This window comes from Dermacentor silvarum, chromosome 9 (genome assembly GCF_013339745.2).
Source record: "Dermacentor silvarum isolate Dsil-2018 chromosome 9, BIME_Dsil_1.4, whole genome shotgun sequence".
Taxonomy (NCBI): domain Eukaryota; kingdom Metazoa; phylum Arthropoda; class Arachnida; order Ixodida; family Ixodidae; genus Dermacentor; species Dermacentor silvarum.
Genome location: NC_051162.1, coordinates 12,211,990 through 12,231,552, shown reverse-complemented (window position 1 = coordinate 12,231,552; position 19,563 = coordinate 12,211,990). Strand labels below are relative to the sequence as shown.

General features: G+C 45.1%; 1 protein-coding gene across 1 annotated transcript in view; it reads right to left on the bottom strand.

Moving 5' to 3' along the window:
* LOC119465139 (methylosome protein 50) overlaps window positions 1-19,563 on the bottom strand; it is a 99,533-nt gene that overhangs the window by 78,941 nt on the left and 1,029 nt on the right. Inside the window, exons 2-3 of the mRNA XM_037725938.2 lie at window positions 11,156-11,341; window positions 2,214-2,358 (exon numbers count right to left, since the gene is read on the bottom strand). Of these exons, the coding sequence (XP_037581866.1) occupies window positions 2,214-2,358; window positions 11,156-11,341 (331 nt within the window). The remainder of the gene's footprint in view (window positions 1-2,213; window positions 2,359-11,155; window positions 11,342-19,563) is intronic.

Here is a 19,563-nt window from a genome sequence, read left to right as displayed (position 1 = left end):
CGGCTAACACCCTTCCTTTGGAGCCCGCAAACAATTGCTGGAAGAAACCGATGAGGGTGACTGAATGTAATTCCTTGTATGAGCGCTGGTGCACACCACTGATAATTGCCTTCTAAAATCTCTCTAGAGCTTGGCATACCAAAACAGTACCTAGTACAGTAGACTTCCGTTAATTCGACTCCGGTTAGTTAGATTTTTATTGTGATAGCAATTATATGGACACTTCAACCGGGTTTCTGCCGTCGGCGTCGCCGTAGCCGTCGCCATAGCCGTCGCCGTGAGGTTCCGTATAGATTCCAAGGGCGATAAAATCGTCGTCGCGCGCCGTATGCGCGAGCGAAAGCGCGCTAGGGAAGCGCGCTATCACGGAGGGCGAACGCACGGCGGAAAGCAAACGCGACCGTCCCGCGAAAGGTGTTGGGGTATGGGAGGGAGGGAGGCGGGGCGGCGCTGTGCTCCGGCGCCAAAGGTGTATCTTACCACTCAATCTCCCACGCGAAAGCAAGAAACGGGAAAAGGGAGGGAGGGGGGGGGGGGGCAGCTTCTCCTCTGCCAACAACTTCTCTGCCCGGAGGTCGCCCGCACCGTCTCTTATCTCCACACGGCTCTGACCTTTGTATGGGCTGTGCATTTGCCGCTCAGTTTCCGTTGAAGCGATAGACCGCGCGAACTTGCGCTTGCTGCCAGCGTTTTGACAGTCGTTGGCTGCGGTCATTCAGTGTGATCTATTCATGTTTGCTTGTGCGCGCTGACACCACGATTGTTAATTCAGTTAGTAAGCCAATGTGTTCAAGTTTATGCAGCTGATAAAACTACTATCCCTACTCCGAATAGCGCTCTACTAATTTGCTATCGCAATCAATGCTTCGCCTTTCGGGCGAAACTGCGACATTTTTTGGTTAATTCGATCCCGACTGAAGGTCCCGGTCGGTGCCCATGTATTTCTATGGGCCTAAAGTTTTGTTATTTCGATCCTAAGATTGGCCGTCGCCAAATAATTGCAACTTGACTAATCAGCATCCACACACCTCGCCCCTATGATGATTCCAATGGCGGCCCCTTTAGTGGCAGCATCCATCTCGGCAGAGCTTAGCAGTGAGCACACGTTCTAATCTCTCGTCAAAAACGACTATTTTCAGCCTGCCCTAGGAAGATTTTCAACCAATAACGGTAGCTCACAATGTCCGATTATGGAATTCTGGGTATCTAACGTGACCTTTTTTTTCTTTCTCAAGAAATTAGGGCCGAAAACCGCATTCGCGGCGTTTGTATGCTTTGCTGCATATTATAACCGGCCGATACTGTGCGACACGTATTAGACCATTTGCCTATTTTTTATTGCACAATTATATGGACACTCCAGGCGCATTTCTGCCACTGGCGTAGCCGTGAGGTTCTCTATAAAGTCCACGGACAATAGAATCGGCGCTGCACATCGTATGCTCTATGTGCTATGTGAAAGTGTGCGAAGGTGAGCCGGCAATCGCGGCTCACCGCACACGCAAGAGCGGGAAGAAAGCGCACAGTCTTCCAGCTGCGCACAACGTTCCGGAGAGAGTGTAGGGAGGGCAGGAGGGTGCACGTTTTACTCACGCATGCATGCTTTGCCTTTCGGGTGAAACCACGACTTTTTATTTTCTAAAAGAAATCGGGTGTGCATTAGATCTGTACTTTGTTTAGGAGCTTTAATGTCATTGCTACGCTAATTTATACTTCGAACACACAGAAAGTGCGTGCGGATTTGATTCAGGGGCAGGTTAGAATCAAGCAAGTACTGCCAAATGAATCGGCAAGTTTTTTCTGCATCGTGTTTAATTCAACCTGCCTGTTAATCGACCAATTTCGTCAGTCCTGTCAGGGTCGAATTAACGGAAGTCGACTGCAAGTCGAGCCCCGCTCCCTCCGGCGCTGGCTTCCCGCTTCCTTGCTTGCCCGTGGGAGATTGAGTGCGTTCACTCTCCGTGATAGCGCACGTCCCCGCACGCTTCCGCTCGGGCATACGGCGCGCGGCGAAGATTTTATCTATACGGAACCTCACGGCGACGGCGACGGCAGAAATCCGGTTGAAGTGTCCATATAATTGCTATCGCAATAATAAAGCAGTTGATTCTTTCTTGACACGCCAACATCGCTCTTTCACGACAAAGATGCAGCCAAGGATGAAAAGCCCACATGGTGGCAGCATAAAGCAAAAGAGGAGAAAATGGCCTTACACAAAATCTGATCCAGCGGAAGCCAGCCACCGTCTGTCGGGTGACAGAGCCAGAGAGGTGACACCGCCGTCGTGGTCCTGCCTGTAGAACACGGTGTCCAACAGCCGGGGCTCTTCCTCAGCCAGCTGAAGCATCTCCACACCACCTGCGTTTGTCCAAGGCGCTCTGTACAATGGTGGCACCAGGCTCCACCACATTTCGGTATCCACTCTTATGTACTTTAAGACGCTTTAGCTCGGGAGCTCTAACCTAAATACATGGGAATGGGAAAATCATTTTTCTCCACAACCACTGCACCAATTTTCATAAGGTTTGTTGCATATTTAAAAAAATTCAAATCTAGTGAATGTAAGAAACAAATTTTTGAATTAGGCTGCATTTTTCTTAAAAACAAAAATTGTTGAAAATTTTAAAATTTAAAAAGAAAGCAGAAGTATTTTTAGTTTACCACTCTGTTACTCAGTAATAAAAGACAGTGTCACAACTGTCAACTACTCCTACAGTCAAACCCGGATATATCGAACCCACATATAACGAATTATTGCGTATAACGAACAGCAGTAAAATCCCCTTGAATATTTTTGTATACAATTGTTATCATATATATCGAAATAGCCATATATCAAACTTTTTTGTGATCCCCTTCAGATTCGATATATACGGTTTCGACTGTAATAACACACCGAAAGTGAACAAAACTGACGTATTATACACCGCTTTAAAATATGCCACTAATTTGCGAGTCGGACTTTTGCAAAAGCCTTGTAAATGTTGTAACCATTTTATTTAAGCTGTGAATTCACGTATAAAAATTGTCTGCTCTGGATTCTCTAACAGATGCAGCATACAAAAATTTCAGGTCTGTTTGCGGTGCACTTAAAGAGTTTTTCAACTTCATGCTTCAATTTTGTTTAAACTTACCAATTTTCCCAGATTTATGTAAAAAAAAAGCATATCAATCTCCAAATCGAAATGCTGCTTCCCAACACCATTAGAATTTAACTTTCTCCCTCAAATGCAACATACTCCATTGAAATCAGTCTCATAAAAGCATTTCTGCACTTTACATGTACTATTCGAATAGGAAAATCGTAGTTCGCCTCAGTCTAAAGCTTCCTCTTATAGGAACACTATAGAGAAATATAAGTAGAGCCATTTTATCAACTTAGGCTTTTTCAACACCAAGAAAATTGACAGCTTCAGGTTGAAGCACTGACAGTGAGAGCAAGGTTGAGCACTGCACACTGAACTGCTCGAACAATGTTTTAACTACATGCAGTTGCGACTATACCTGAACGCAACGTGCATCAAAATTTCTGGCACCCTTGAAAGCTTTAACATGCTGTGTAGGGCCTGCGATTGCATCGCACAGGTGCCACTGTGCTGCTCGTAAACAGGGGTGCCAGTGAAATCACACAGCTTTCAGATTGTATTGCACCTTTTTAATAAACTGAGAAGATAAAAGGCACGCCCTGTGAATGAAATGTGTCATTACCTTCGTTTGAGCGCTACAATTCTGAAACAATTATGAGGAATAATTCAGTCAAGAAGATAATACCCGGTCTGAGCAACTATGGCGGTTCATTATTATAGCGTCTCCCTAGCATATATGGCATAGATAAACATGTGGCATATCAAATTTTATATGCGGAACTTCACGGCCGCCAACGACGAAAATTTGCCTGGAGTGTCCACATAACTGTTATTGCAATAAAAGGCACTCTTACCGTGACAGAGGGCTTGATAAACCAGAGAAGACACAAAAATAAAAGACAAATGGCGATGCTGAGGTTAAGTTGCGGCAGCCACGGAGCACATGTTTGAGCTGAGTTAAAAGACTGTTGATGAAGACGGACTACATCACGTTCTAAAAAAGCCAAAGACTGAACGCAGCAAGTTCTACTAAGCCACAGCAGCAAAAAAATTACATTGCAATCAATGATGTCACACTGACGTACCAGCACCGTGGTTTCAACACGAAATTTGAAAATAGGAATTGGTTGTGATTCTTTAATGCAAAGCATTCTTTGCCTCATTCCAGGCACTTTGGAAGAGGTTGGTAGGTAGGAATGTACACTTCCTGTTTCACCACGCTTCAGATCTCTGTAATAAAAACTAATGCATGACTGACAGTGGAATCGAACCTTTGCCTTCGAGCTCGAGCACATCAGTGCAATGCTCTTACCAGTGGGCCATGACTGCACGCACACTCTCCTCGTGCCGAAATCGACTACCTATTTGAGACGTTTGGCACGTGACGGTTTCCTGGGTTCTTTCTTGTGACCACTCGCGCTGTGAGACGCTGTGTTAGAATGCACCATTCCCGGGATCGGCGCATACACCCCAGTATTTTTCTCGTAGCTATACTGCTTTGATGCTCGGTCCAAGTCAAAAAAGTTTTAATGTTTCATCGCCGGAGTGCAAATGCCAATGTCGTTTTACCACACACAACGTGACACAGCCATAGGTATGTACCACTGTATAACATGTAGTCGCAAGGTGGCACAATAATCCGTGTTTCTTTCGCTTACGCTCCATCCAGTAATTTTGTAGAAACCAAAAATCGGGAAGTCCTAAGCTCGTATCGTACGGCCGGAGTAGAAATCGTGCTGTCGGTGTTACACGATCGTCGTCTTGTTACTGTCGTCACGCACACATCAGACAGGTAGCTGTTCGTCTTACACAAACACGTTGATCGACCTGTTAACGCTCTGCCTAATCCAAAATGATGCTTGGTAGCCAGCTACCAGCAAAATGCTTTGTATAACATTGATTCCTACAGTGTGTGGGATTCGCTTAATTTTTGTTTAGTAATTAACCTCTTACTGTGATATTGTCACGAGCGGCGATCCTGTGGTCGGTGCTTGGACGATGACGACGACGACGGGTGGTTTTCTGGTGTGCACGCGCTCCCCTGAACGATTGCTGCAGCGTTGTGCGCCTTACCCTGTAAATATATCCATTGTATATATATTCTCCCCGTAACATCTTTGGTGGAGGTGCGGGGTACTCTCGCTACAACACCGGGAACTGGATCTTCGCAGCGGACGGCGCGCTGCTGCCACCACAATGACCGACCAAGCGACCCAGTGTGAGCAAGATCCGTCACCGGTCATTCTCTTGCACCCTCGTGATCCCGGGACATTCAACGGCACCAGCGGCGTGGACGTCGATGCATGGCTGGCAATGTATGAGCGCGTCAGCCGCACTAACAAGTGGGACCCGACCATAATGCTGGCGAATCTCATCTTCTATTTGCGGGGCACTGCGCTACTCTGGTTCGAGACGCATGAAACAGATCTGACGAGTTGGGACGTCTGTAAGCAGAAATTACGCAATCTATTTGGGAGACCTATCGCACGACAACTAGCGGCCAAGCAGGAGCTCGCAATTCGTGCTCAGACGTCCACGGAGCCGTACATCTCGTATATTCAGGACGTGTTGTCTCTGTGCAACAAGGTCGACAAGGACATGCCTGAAGTGGACAAAGTGGGCCACGTACTGAAAGGCATAGCCGATGACGCATTCAATCTGCTACTGTGTAAGAACTGCTCGACGGTGGAGTCGGTCATCGCTGAATGTCGTCGTTTTGAGCTGGCCAAAAGTCAACGTATCACTCACTGCTTCGACCGACTTCCTAATACGGCTGCCATGTCCTCCTGCGAAGGTTTAGCCACGCTTCGGCAAGCGCAAGCTCCAGAAAACGTCACCAGGATCGTCCGTCGAGAACTTGAGGCCATGGCACCCGTTACACCTCATGACGGTATGCAAAGCAACAACCTGGCTCCGATTTCGCTAATTCAGGCCGTGGTTCGTCAAGAGGTCGCGAATATGGGCATTTTACCCACCTTTGATAACGGTCATACTGCTACCCACCCGGTCGCCCCTGTCGTCGCTGCTGCAAGACCGAACACGACCTTCAGGCCACGTTATCGAAATCCAGCTGATTGGCGCACACCTGATGACCGGCCCATCTGCTTCACGTGCTCTAGGATTGGACACATCGCCCGCCATTGCCGCAGCCGCTGGCCCACGTCCTATCGCCCAAACACTTACAATCGCCCGGACCATGCACCGTATGCCCCGTCGTTCCGTCCTGATGCCTCAAGTGCTGAACGTCCTCCTAGGAAAAACCGGATCAGCCACTCACCATCGCCCCAGCGCCGTCAGTCCCGCTCGCCCCAACCTCGCCGCTCTCCGTCTCCCTTTGGCCGCCTCTCGGAAAACTAGCCAGTGCAGCCCCCGGAGGTGACACTGCATTTACGACCCGGCCTGAAAATCCTCTCATTGTCCCTTATACCCGATGCAACCTTCTTGAAGTTCTGGTTGATGGTGTGGCAGTTACCGCTCTTGTTGATACCGGCGCACAAATTTCTGTAATGAGCTCGAACCTCCGGCGCCGCCTCCAGAAAGTCCTGACGCCCGCTACTTCACCTACCGTCCGAGTAGCCGACGGGAGTACACCTGCCGTACTTGGAAGGTGCACTGCACGCATCACTATTTCTGGTCGCCACACATCTGTTATTTTTGCTGTTCTAGAACAGTGCCCCCATGACCTCATCTTGGGAATCGATTTTCTGTCCACACACGCTGCCCTTATCGACTGCTCCGCGGGCCTTCTCCGGCTAGAACTTCCTTCGTGTCCACAAAGCTTGATTTGTGAAAGAATACTTGATCAGTCTAAACTGATTTAGTGTATCTCTTTAGTGCACTATCGACCAAAAAAGTTTACGGACCAAGGGCTGTGACAAAAAGCTGAATATCTCCGCAGCCTCAAAACGCAGCCTGGTATTCCCATTTCCAGCCTCTACTGGTATATGCGAACAACATTGTGATGCATGGTTTTAGTGGCTACTTTTGAAGGCTGCTCGGATATTTAGCGTTTTCTGAGATCCCGTGGTCCATAAACTTTTTTGGTCGATAGTACATTTAAGCTAAGCTCCTCTCAGAGGCGACTTGGCCAAGCCAGAAAAAGCACATGCCCAACCCACCAGATTTAGACAGATTTCAACTTTTTGCTGCACACAGCTGGACTCTAGAACTACCTTTTTTCTGATATCGTTTTTACACACAACAGTTCTCTATTCAAGACTGCTGTTAAAAGAACATCCATCCAGTCACGACGTCTAACACACACTGACATTTTCGTGCGCTCCTTTCCTCTAATATTTTGACCGTTAACGTATCTTAAGGACAAGAAAAAAGAAAATTACCAGTGATACTAATTAATTTCCTGGGTGAAACAAAGAAGCCATCTCACGCACGTTTGGGCTCACTATGAGCAAGCACAAGGGAAACAAGCATAACATTGGAAATTATTGATTGGTATCTACTCTCCTTGTATTTTCCAAAAGCTTTGAACGAATTATTTTTAGTCGCTTATCCTGCTTTTGCAACAAATATCTTGACACAATCACAATATGGCTTTCAACATATATATGTCTACAAAACTTGCCCTAAATATGTCTACAGAACTGCTGCAGTATACACTGCAGCAGTTTGAACACAAACATAAAATGGTCGGAATCTTTGTGGATTTCCCTGAAGCCTTTGATTATACTCACCGCGTCATTTTATTTGAAAATTTAAATTATTATGGCCATTTGCAGTTAGTTAAAGTTAGTTAAAGTTAGTTAAAGTTAGTTAAAAGCTATCTGGCGCATACATGTCAATTTGTTTCTATAAATGATTTAGTATCAGATAAGAAAATAATTTCAGGTGTACCCCAAGGAAGCATTCTTGACCCTTTACTGTTCACTTTATATATACATTAGATAGTCTATATCTCCCTAGAAGTTTATTATTCATGCAGATGACACTAGTATATTTGTCACCTCAGCACCAGATGCTAGTGTTTCCAGCAAAGCTAATGACATCTCACAGAAGTTAGACAACTGGACAACTAAAAAAAGGTAAAAAATAAATGCTACTAAAATGAAAGCCGTAGTTTTTCATTTGAAGGGTAAGCAAGTGTTTTTCCAGAAGAACACTGTATTTAAAAGCTTAAATATAGAAATAGTGACGTCAGTGAAAGTACTCGGTGTTAATTTCTCCAGTTTTTTGCAACGGGATGACCAGTTGAATAATACTCTATTAAAGTTAAGCCAGATAACTGAAATTTTAGACCCCATCCGGTACCTCATCCCCAACTGGGTGAGGTTATTGATATGCAGAACGTTCTACAGAAACGAACTTATTAAAGCTATTGAGAATACAGAAGATGCTAAGAGTGATAGACCATGCAAAAGTTCTAGCACCTAGCGACCCGCTATTTAAATAATATGGGATAATCGGAGTGAACAACCTCTATCAATACCGACTATTATGAGAGTACTGCCTTATAATGTTATCGGGGTAGTGTCTCATAATGTCATATGGGGCCCTATCATTAAAATTGATCTGCGATGGGTACAGGATCTAGGCACGTCGAGAGCTGATAGCTTCACGTCCATGTGTTCTCGCCGCTCAGTTCGCGTTGAAGCAAGGGGCAGAACAAAGATCAATTCGCTCGCTGCTGCTGTGATTAAAGGGACACTAAAGGCAAATACTAAGTTAAGCTAAAGAGATGCATTAGTGCACGAGTATCTCTATGTGCACGAGTATTAGTGCACGAGACGTTAAAGAATTGAAGAATTACAGACCCATTAGCTTGCTTTCAGTATTGTATAAAATATTCACCAAGATAATTTCCAATAGAATCAGGACAACACTTGACTTCAGTCAACCAAACGAACAGGCTGGCTTCAGGAAGGGATATTCTACGATGGACCATATCCATGCCATCAATCAGGTAATCGAGAAATCTTCGGAGTACAATCAACCTCTCTATATGGCTTTCATAGATTATGAAAAGGCATTCGATTCAGTAGAGATACCAGCAGTCATAGAGGCATTGCGTAATCAAGGAGTAGAGGAGGCATACGTGAATATCTTGGCAAATATCTACAAGGATTCCACAGCTACCTTGGTTCTCTACAAGAAAAGCAGAAAGATACCTATCAAGAAAGGGGTCAGGCAAGGAGACACAATCTCTCCAATGCTATTCACTGCATGCTTAGAAGAAGTATTCAAGCTCTTAGACTGGGAAGGATTAGGAGTGAGGATCGACGGCGAATATCTCAGCAACCTTCGGTTTGCAGATGACATCGTCCTATTGAGCAACAATGGAGAGGAATTACAACAAATGATTGAGGACCTTCATCGAGAAAGTGCAAGAATTGGGTTGAAGGTGAATATGCAGAAGACAAAGATAATGTTCAATAGCCTGGCAAGGGAACAAGAATTCAGGATCGCCAGTCAGCCTCTAGAGTCTGTAAAGGAATATGTTTATCTAGGTCAATTACTCACAGGGGACCCTGATCATGAGAAAGAAATTTACAGAAGAATAAAATTGGGTTGGAGTGCATACGGCAGGCATTGCCAAATCCTGACTGGGAGCTTACCACTGTCGTTGAAAAGAAAAGTGTACAATCATTGCATTCTACCGGTGCTAACATATGGGGCAGAAACTTGGAGGTTAACAAAGAAGCTCGAGAACAAGTTAAGGACCGCACAAAGAGCGATGGAACGAAAAATCTTAGGAGTAACGTTAAGAGACAGGAAGAGAGCGGTGTGGATCAGAGAACAAACGGGGGTAGACGATATTCTAGTTGACATTAAGCGGAAGAAATGGAGCTGGGCAGGCCATGTAATGCGTAGGATGGATAACCGGTGGACCATTAGGGTTACAGAATGGATACCAAGAGAAGGGAAGCGCAGTCGAGGACGGCAGAAAGTCAGGTGGGATGATGAGGTTAGGAAGTTCGCAGGCGCAAGTTGGAATACGCTAGCGCAAGACAGGGGTAATTGGAGATCGCAGGGAGAGGCCTTCGTCCTGCAGTGGACATAAAATATAGGCTGATGATGATGATGATCTCTAAAGCGTCAATATTATCTCGAGTAGAGCCTTAGTAATAGAGAAATTAAGGTAAATGCAGGACACGATTAGCGACTCCCCCGGGACATTCAAGTACTCGCCCGATGACGAAGGCACTCCTCGTTTAAATTCTGTCACTAGTACTGAACCACTCGTTATAAAAACATCATTGTACTGTATTCTAAGAAGAAAGAAAATACTACTTTCCCAGTTCTATTACACTTTTAGAAAAAAGAACTAACTGACATTACACCGTGGACAACGACGCGGGCGGCCAAAAGGTTTCGTGTTCGCTCGACTCTGCGCCGCCCGCACTTTCGCGTTTCAGTTTTTCTGTTATCGTGTAGTGTTGCGCTTGTTTTTCTGGCTCGCGAACCTCGCACTAACTGCAAGTAGCAGAGAATTCCACTTCCATGCGACGTCGCGGAATGCCCGAACGGTCTACGCCACTTTACCAAAATCAGCTGCAGCGGCGCACCGTACCGCCATCTGTCGGGCGCCGTTACACTCACCAACGGCAGAAAATGGCGTATGCAACGTCACCACTCCTCGGTTGGCGTGGCGGGTGATTTGAATTGCAAGAGAGGTATTTGGACTGTTCAGATCCAATTTTCTCGTAAACTAAGTATTTTCTTTGCCCGAGACAAGGGATTTGAGGTTTCTGGAAAGGTATTTAAACAGTCCACTTTGACTTAGCATTTGCCTTTAGTGTCCCTTTAAACAACTGTGCAGTGCCGAAAAACAAGGACAGACAAAAACAACAGACAGGACAAGCACTGCTGCCGCTGCTCTTCCTCACGCCAGCGTTTCGACAGCAAGTGTTCACGGTCGTCGAGCTAGATGTGTTTACGTTTGCCTGTGTACGCATGAGTCGCCTTTTGGGCGAAACTGCGAATTTTTAAAAAATTGACTATCAGAAAGCCCACCACTGTGTTTTACTCTGGTATTTCTTTTTTGGATGCATTATGTACCGACTTGTGTACTAAAAGTGAACAAACATTCAACCTAATTTCAAAAAGCAACTGACCTGAGTCAAGGCCCAGCATGAAGCGGCCCGGGTTCAGTGGCACAATGTCGGCCACAGTCGAGTCGGTCTTGACCGAGGCCACGCACTTCTCCAGGCTCGGAATGTCCTCCAGCTTGTCGTAGAGGCGCACCGAACCTTCCCACAGGGTGCCAAACAAGGTGTTGCATGCCAGCACCAAGGACCCATCTGCACACACACCACGTACGGCTCATTGCCAACATTCTACGGTGCGTCAAACGACGCAGACGGCACAACAGAAGTGAACAAGGTCAATGCTAACGATTTACATAACTGCCGAACTGTCAACTGCAACTCATCACAGATGAGTGTTGCCTGCAGGCAACACACCAGAAAAAAATGACACTTCTCTGCCAGAGAAAGCAAGTCCAGGCTATCCAGAGGGCACAGGAAAGGGCGGAGCGTCACGGAGTTCTGTCCTCTACGTGGGCGCGGCCAGCGGTTACAACGGCCTCCCGTTAGGGGGTCCTGACGGTAGCTCCTCAGGATCAAATAAAGTTCGTTGTCTGTCTGTCTGTCTCTGCCAGAGCCCGGGGAGGAGGCAAAGAAGGCTTCGCTTTAAACATGGTAGAGGGAGTGCACCAAGAACTATGCAAGGAAACGATAGGCATAACTATGTCCAGAGACAAAAATAGGGCAGTATGTATTAAGAGCAATATGATGTCCCAGATGAGGAAGAAGTGGGCTTGGGCAGGTGACTGCGGGTCTATTAGGGCCGTAAAATGAAGCGAAATGCAGCTGAATACTGGTGGTAAGATGAGATTACGAAATTAGCATGCATAGCATGAAGTTACCTGACATGAGACTGGAGAAGTGAACACATAATAATTCTTTCCAGGGTTTTACGTTCTGATTATGAGGCACGCCGTAGTGGACGGCTCTGGATTAATTTTGACCACCTGGGGTTCTCTAACGTGCACTACAACGCAAGCATGCGGGCGTTTTTGCATTTCACCTCTATCGAAATGTGGCCGCTGCAGCCGGGATTCAATCCCGTGACCTCGTGCTCAGCAGCGCAACGCCTTAGCTGACTGAGTTACCGCGGCGGGTACACATAATAATAATAACAACAGAATGTTTATCATAGTAGCCAGGAACAGCTATGAAGCCTTTGTACTGGTACACAAATAACTAATCTAATACGCAAGACGCAGTGCAGAGAAAAGACAAATGTGGTAGAGCAAACAATGTGAGGTATTTGTATTGCAATACAGAAATAAAACAAGGGAGCCAAGGAGAAAAAGTTGACCAGCTCCTGTCCACACAATGTTTTTTTACAAGCACATATATGGGCATACAGCACAGCACGGGCATAACAACTTGAACACGGCAAACAGACAGTAAATACAATGAGGAGAAGATAACAAAAATATTTATGAACTCAAACTGATGGCGCAGAAAAAGGCACGTAGGATTCCTTTGATAGTCATTCTATGGCATATACCTAATTAAAAATTTAATACCTGTAACTTTCATTTTAGTTTGCAATTCACAGACCATTTGACAAAATGGAATGTGCCATTTATCAATTTTCCTTGTATTAAATATTCTTTCCATCGATTTATTTTTCTTATACAACTCATTATGGACTTAAATGCCACTACACTGCAGTCATCTCCTTGACCTAAGTTGAGGGATAAGTTGGGAAATTAAATCGGTAGTTACAAACGATGGCCCACAGCACCCACGACGGAAAGCCCACAGGAAAAGAGAAAGATGCTGCATGCACGGTGCAGTCCACTGTTAAAAGGGAGCACGCCAACGTGTAGCTCTCGCTTTACTGTCACTCCAGCTGCAAGTCCTGGCGAAGCTGTCAATGCACTATGCAGGCATGTAGGAAGGTGCCAGCAACTACAAGCCTCCTCTGCTGCAAAGCCTGGTGCCGTCATGTGTAAAACTAGCACGAGTTCTACATTCACCTTGCAAGCAGCTCCGCAAAGTGACATGTGTTATCGCAAGCATTATTCACATCCTTCGTTTGCTGCTTCGAGGGCATTGTACAGGATACAGTTTTTATTTTCAGATCCCATCTTTAGCTTTTTCAAGTCGGCAAGGTACCAACAAGAGCTGCCATAGAACGACATTAAGCTGAGCTAGTTGGTAGGGATTCATGTTAGAAAAAAAGTTAGGCGTGCAGACAAAAGAAGAGGGAAGCCTCGTTTGTGTAGCAAAGCAGTAAACTGGGTTATTTGGTATGGATAAAAAAACCACTGGAAACACACAAGAGATTAGACGAAGACGACGATCGGACTAGCTGGAGTCCCATCTTCTTCTTTGTCTGGTCTCTCGCGTGTTTTCGCTGGTTTTTTTTATCTGCTTCACGTGGTGTTGTTTGTGCTGTCGGGTTCCCTCTTCTTGTGCGCGTGTCTGCCCGTCTAACTTTTTGTAACAGATTATTGCCAGTTTAAAATGATTTACGAGGCCATACATGAAAGTTTGCCACCATATCAATGATCTTTGGCTGACTTACCATCATGTGAGTAAATTCCCATCAGACACATCATATTAGTGGTCTGTCAGTTCACGGACTAATGACCATGACTGTGAATTGGTTATAAGGTGCCAGCTGATTAACCGATCGACAGTGCCATGAATTCCAAATGATGCTTTCTTTTCCCATCTAGCAGTGTGCCATCAAAGTGATACTCAATGGGGCATTTGAAACTGCAAAAATCTGTCGAATTTGAAGGAGTTGTGTTGTTGCCACATGGCAGTCTTCAACAGTCATCGGGAGATTCACGTTTCGAACGAATGCCATGATGGCCGCCATACCACACAAGTAAAACAGGAAAAAAAGAAAGAAAGAATTTACAATTCATAGCACTATCAGGGCCCTATATAAATCGTGCTTAGCTCAATGCTGATAGTTCTTTTTACTGATAGTTTTTAGAGAGCGTTCTGGTGGCGGAAATTAGTATTATTATTTTTTTTATTTTTTTTTGGTGTTGATATGAAAACAACACTGCTATGAGAGGGAGCATGACCACCACTTGAAGGCCTTTCAGATTTCGAGGGAGTTCCATGAAACTCAGTTGACTCAATTGGCTTTTGACTCTATGCCTGTCAAATCTGCTCGTGTGGCGGCGCCCAAGTTGCCAATGAGTCAAAATATTATTGGTTTGAGGGCCTTCGAAGTGCCCATACAACACAGCTATTTGCCAGTTCGACTGGGTTATTACTTTGTGCAATTGCTCAGAACCATAAGCAATGTTCCCTTTGACTATTCATCAGCATTTCATTTTGTGATGTAAAATATAATGATGTTCTATAATATTCACATTGCTTAGATTCTCTTTAAGTGGAGTAAATGAAAAATAAAACAAAAATTCATGCCAATTTAACTAGTGTAATGAAAATAGCGATTGCCCACAATAATTGCGACATGTTATAGGAAAATGTGAATTTGGTCGCTGAGTGTTTTGCTTCCAACTTCTTACGAATTAATTCAACTAAACTTCTTATTGTAATTCACTCGAAAAATTACCCCTATATAATACGCATACAGACTTGAAAACATTCCTATGAAAAGAGCGAGGTAGTTGTATGCACGAATTGAGAATAATGTTCGACTCCCAAATAACTTTCTACAAACATGTTTCAACCATTGTTAATGCTTTGTACATAAAGTTAGGGCTCATTTCAGGATTGCCAGAAAATTTACTAATGTTAATTGCATTGTTCTGTTATGTTTTCTCCTATTATTTTTATAATAATGCTCATATGGGTTGATGTTTGGGCCAGTTGGTACACCATTAAAAAGGTTAAACTAGAGTGAAACACATGGGACGAAAAGAAAGACATGGACAACACGAGTGCTAACTTACAACTGGAATTACAAAGAAGCCCTTCACTCCCTGGAAAACCATTGTGCATGCAGGAAGAGCATCCAGAATCAGTAAAATCCTTACGGTAGATGTTGATAAAAGACGATTTTAACCCTTTGCGGTCCGGAACCTTAACCCACTTTCCGGCTGTTCTGGTCCGAAACTATTGTGCCAGTTTGTGGCGCCGCTAAGAAAACCACAAACTGTGGACAAAAAACTCGCAGGATATTCATTTTTTCTCTTGCATTCCGCAGGCAAGTCCTCTACCGATATTTGAGTAGCTTGTGATACCGCTCGAAGCCTTCTCCTGGGTGCAGGCCAGGGTTGTTACTGCAGGTTTTGCAGAAAAACACAGTTTCCCTCCTGCCTGCGTTTGTTTTTCGATCACTACAAGCGGCACAGTCCTTGCTGCTTCGGCCTGGGAGCTTGTAGATGAAATGCCTCCTCCCATCTAGCCTTTTCTCGCACTCCTTCAGCGCAGACGGGCCTCGCTTTTTGGCTCTAGCCCTCACGTCACCCACCAGCTGTTGGATAAGGTTGCGGCGGTACTGCAGGTGTTGCTGTTCTTTCTCACCATGATTCTGCAGCTGTGTGCACCTCAAAATAAAGCTATTGACAATGGAAACCCCTAGAAGCTTTCACCAAATGCACCACCGTAAAACGCACGCGGTGCAAATGTGGTCATGCTTCTCAGCGAACTGCGCGAATGTGCGGTTCCGTGCTCAAGTGAGAACGCTCTGGTATCCAGAAGCCGTGCTGAACATTGTGCTGCACCCTAGTGCAGAAAGAAGTAAACTTCAATAAACACAATTTATTTATCCCTCAAGAGATGGCGCATCATGTATACAAAGAATGCGCATGAATTGTGCGGTTCCACGCTCAGGTGAGAATGCTCTGGTATCCAGAAGCCGTGCTGAACATTGTGCTGCACCCTAGTGGAAAAAGAAGTAAACTTCAACAAACAAAGTTTGTATACATGATGGCGCATCACGAATGCGCACGAATCGCAGTGAGAAAAAACGCGAAATTTAACCCCCGAACACCCTTGTCGGGCGGTGCCAGACAGCGGACCGCTACGGCCGTGTTGCGTTGTCGGGCCCTGCCCGACAACGGACCGCAAAGGGTTAAGTTGACATAAAAATAACAAGGTAATATAAACATAGAGAGAACCGTAAACATGACAAAAGGATCACTTTTCTTTTTTTAACAAAACTCTTGCTTCACGCACGCCCGGGAAAGCCAATCTGTGACTCGGCAAATACAATTCCTTTTCATGTAACGACACAGATGACATACTAACAACTGCGTCCAGCCACGCCTAATCATTTCCGCCATCTCAGGGACCTCATGTTGCTTCCTTCTTTCTTTGGCATGGGAAGAATCATGCAACGTGAGGTCCTTGAGACGGTGGAGGTGATTAGGCAGGGGCTGGACGCAGTTGTTAGTATGCCATCTGTGTCGTTACATGAAAAATAAATTTTGCCACGTAGCAAATGGGCTTTTTCGGGTGCGCCGCGTGCGTGAAGATGTTCACAAAAAAAAGCGATCCTTCTGACACATTCGTGATTCTTTCTATATTTACCATTACTTTGTTCTTCGTTATTTTTCATGTCATTTTATGCTCGTACCTTATCAGCATCTACCGTCAAAATTTTAGCAACTGTGGTTGTCTTTCGGGCATGCGCAACGGTACGTCGAGGGGCGGAGGGTTTTCTTGTGATTTCAGTTGTAAGTTGGCGCTCGTTTTGTACACGTCTTTCTTTCCGTCCCGTGTGTTTAGCGCTAGTTGTACCTTTTTAAAGACATACGACACAATCGCTTATCTGCTCCCTGTGATCTCGCACGAAATGCAGCTCCTTTTCTGTACACAGGTGTGCTGAAGCCATGCTAACAAGTAGCCCAAGTGCACCATTTCCTGCATTACATTTCAAAAGCATCATGGCATGATTTTGCAGACTGCATATATAGGAGCAGAGGTAGTGAACACGCCGGTGTTTTGTACGTAGTTGGCCTATTCAGTCGGTCGAGTGGTGTAACAGTTTATAACTGCGCTTAAGGTGGACATGCAACACGAAACAGATAGGAGGGGCGCTGAAGCACAAGCAGGCAGTACAGAGCGACAATCAAAAGAAACAATCCTTATGGATGGATGGATGCATGAGGCTGAACCCATTAAATTGGGCGGTGGCACACGCCACCCAGCCGTGGCTATTAACATATTTTGTACTTTGTGGAGGGTGAAATTTCACCCTTGCCTTGATTTTAGCCACCAATCAGATGACCTCCATTTGGTTATTTCTACCCGCTTAAAGTCTATTTTGCCTCCACTGTCCCTAAACCCCAATGCTCTGAAAAAATCAGCCCCGTTACTTTTCACTGTAGGGTTAAGCCCTTCACAGAAAAGTATGAGGTGTTCAGCCGTTTCCTCTTCCTCTCCATACGCACCGCACAACGTGTCTATACCTTGGTACTTGACTCGGTACATCTTAGTCCGCAATACTCCTGTCCTGGCTTCAAACAACAAAGAGCTTCCCCTAGAATTATCATACATATTTTCTTTGGCAATTTCGTGCTTGAAAGTTCTGTATGTTCCCAGTGCTGATTTCGTCTGCATCCCTGTTTTCCTCAGACCCCTCTCTGTTTCTTTAACCTTTTTCTTAACCGCTGTTTCCTGGTTTGCACCCCTCCTGCAGTCCAAATATCGATTGACAGTTTTCTGGTCAGCTTCCTCCATTTTGTATCAACATTCCTCATGTACAAATAACTGAAAACTCTCCTTGCCCACCGCTTTTCTGCCATCTCTCTCAATCGCTCCTCAAATTCTATCTTGCTGCTGGCTTCCCTGCCCTCAAATGACGTCCATCCCATGTCACCCTGTACCCCCTGATTTGGTGTATTTCCGTGTGCTCCCAGAGCCAGTCTACCTACCCCTCGCTGCTTAACTTCCAACCTTGCTCGAACCTCTGATCTCATGCACAGGACCGCATTGCCGAAAGTCAAACTAGGGACCATCACCCCTTTCCAAATCCCTCTCACCACTTCGTACCTATTGTAATTCCACAATGCCCTATTTTTCATCACAGCTGCATTCCAGCTACCTTTAGCCGTTACATATTTTTCAAGTTCCGTTAGGTACTCAGCCCCATTGTTTATCCACACTCCAAGATATTTGTGCTTATCCACCACCTCCAGTGTAACCTCCTGTATCCTATGCTCGCTGCCCTGATTATCATTAAAAATCATGACTGTTGATTTTTCTTTACTAAACTTCAAACCTAAGCTATCTCCCTCAACATCACAGATGTCCATTAATCCCTGCAAGTCTTTCTTGGTGTCAGCCATAAGTACAATGTCATCCGCGTACATCAGTCCTGGTAATGACTGTTTAATCCATTCTCCCTGCTTGAAATAGGAAAGGTTAAAGCCAAGTCCGCTCCTCTCTAATTTTTTCTCTAATCCTTGAATATACAGCATGAACAAAGGTGACAGAGGGCACCCCTGCCTAAGCCCCTGCTGTATCCCTATAGGCTCAGATACCTTTTTTTCTCCCATTTTATAAGCACCTTGTTACTTTAAATATCTTTTAAAAGATTACTTACTCCATCTTCCACATCTAGAGTGCCCATTATGTCCCACAAATCCTTTTGGATTACAATGTCATAGGCTCCTTGATATCCAGAAATGCGAGCCATAGGGGCCTGTGTTCCTTTTCTGCTATTTCAATACACTGTGTCAATGAGATCAGATTATCTTCCAACCTTCTTTGTTTCCGGAACCCATTTTGTAGTTCCCCCAGCACCTCCTCGCTCTCCACCCATGCCTGCAGTCTGTCCTTTATAATCTGCATCACCACCCTGTAAACCACTGACGTCACTGTTATGGGAAGGTAGTTGTTTATGTCGGCTTTGTCCCCCTTTCCCTTGTATATCATGCTCATCCTGCTCAGTCTCCACCCATCTGGGGCTTTACCGTCCATTATCATTTTGCCAATGCCTCTCTTAATGCTTTCTTAGATTTTGGGCCCAATGTCTTTATCAACATAATTGGGATGCCATCAGGACCTGTCGACGTGCTACTAGGAACCCTCTACTCTGCCCTTTCCCACTCGCTTTGTTCAAGTGGAGCCACTGCACTAATTAGTCCATCCTCACCTGATTGAGCACATGCTACGTTTCATTCTTTAAATTTTTCTGTCATCATTGTTCTTATATGTTCCATTGCCTCATCTCCTTCTAGCCAAACACCTTGAGCTGTAACTATAAACCTCTGATCTAGGCTAGTCTTATTACTCAAGGAGTTGAGATGTTTCCAAAATTTCTTTGCTGCTTTTCTATCCTTTTTGTTTACTTCTGACAACCATTGGGTCCCCTTTCTTCTAATCTCATTGATCAAATGGGATGCTTCCCTTCTAAAGTTTAAGAAGTTATTACATTTTCTGCCTACATCAGCTTCTGGTTCACCCCTCTGCTTTGAATATCTGTTCCCTGGATGCTTCCTGACGTTCCTCTATGGCCTTCTTAACCTCCTCATCCCACCAGCTCTTGGGTTTACGTTTTCTGTTCCCTT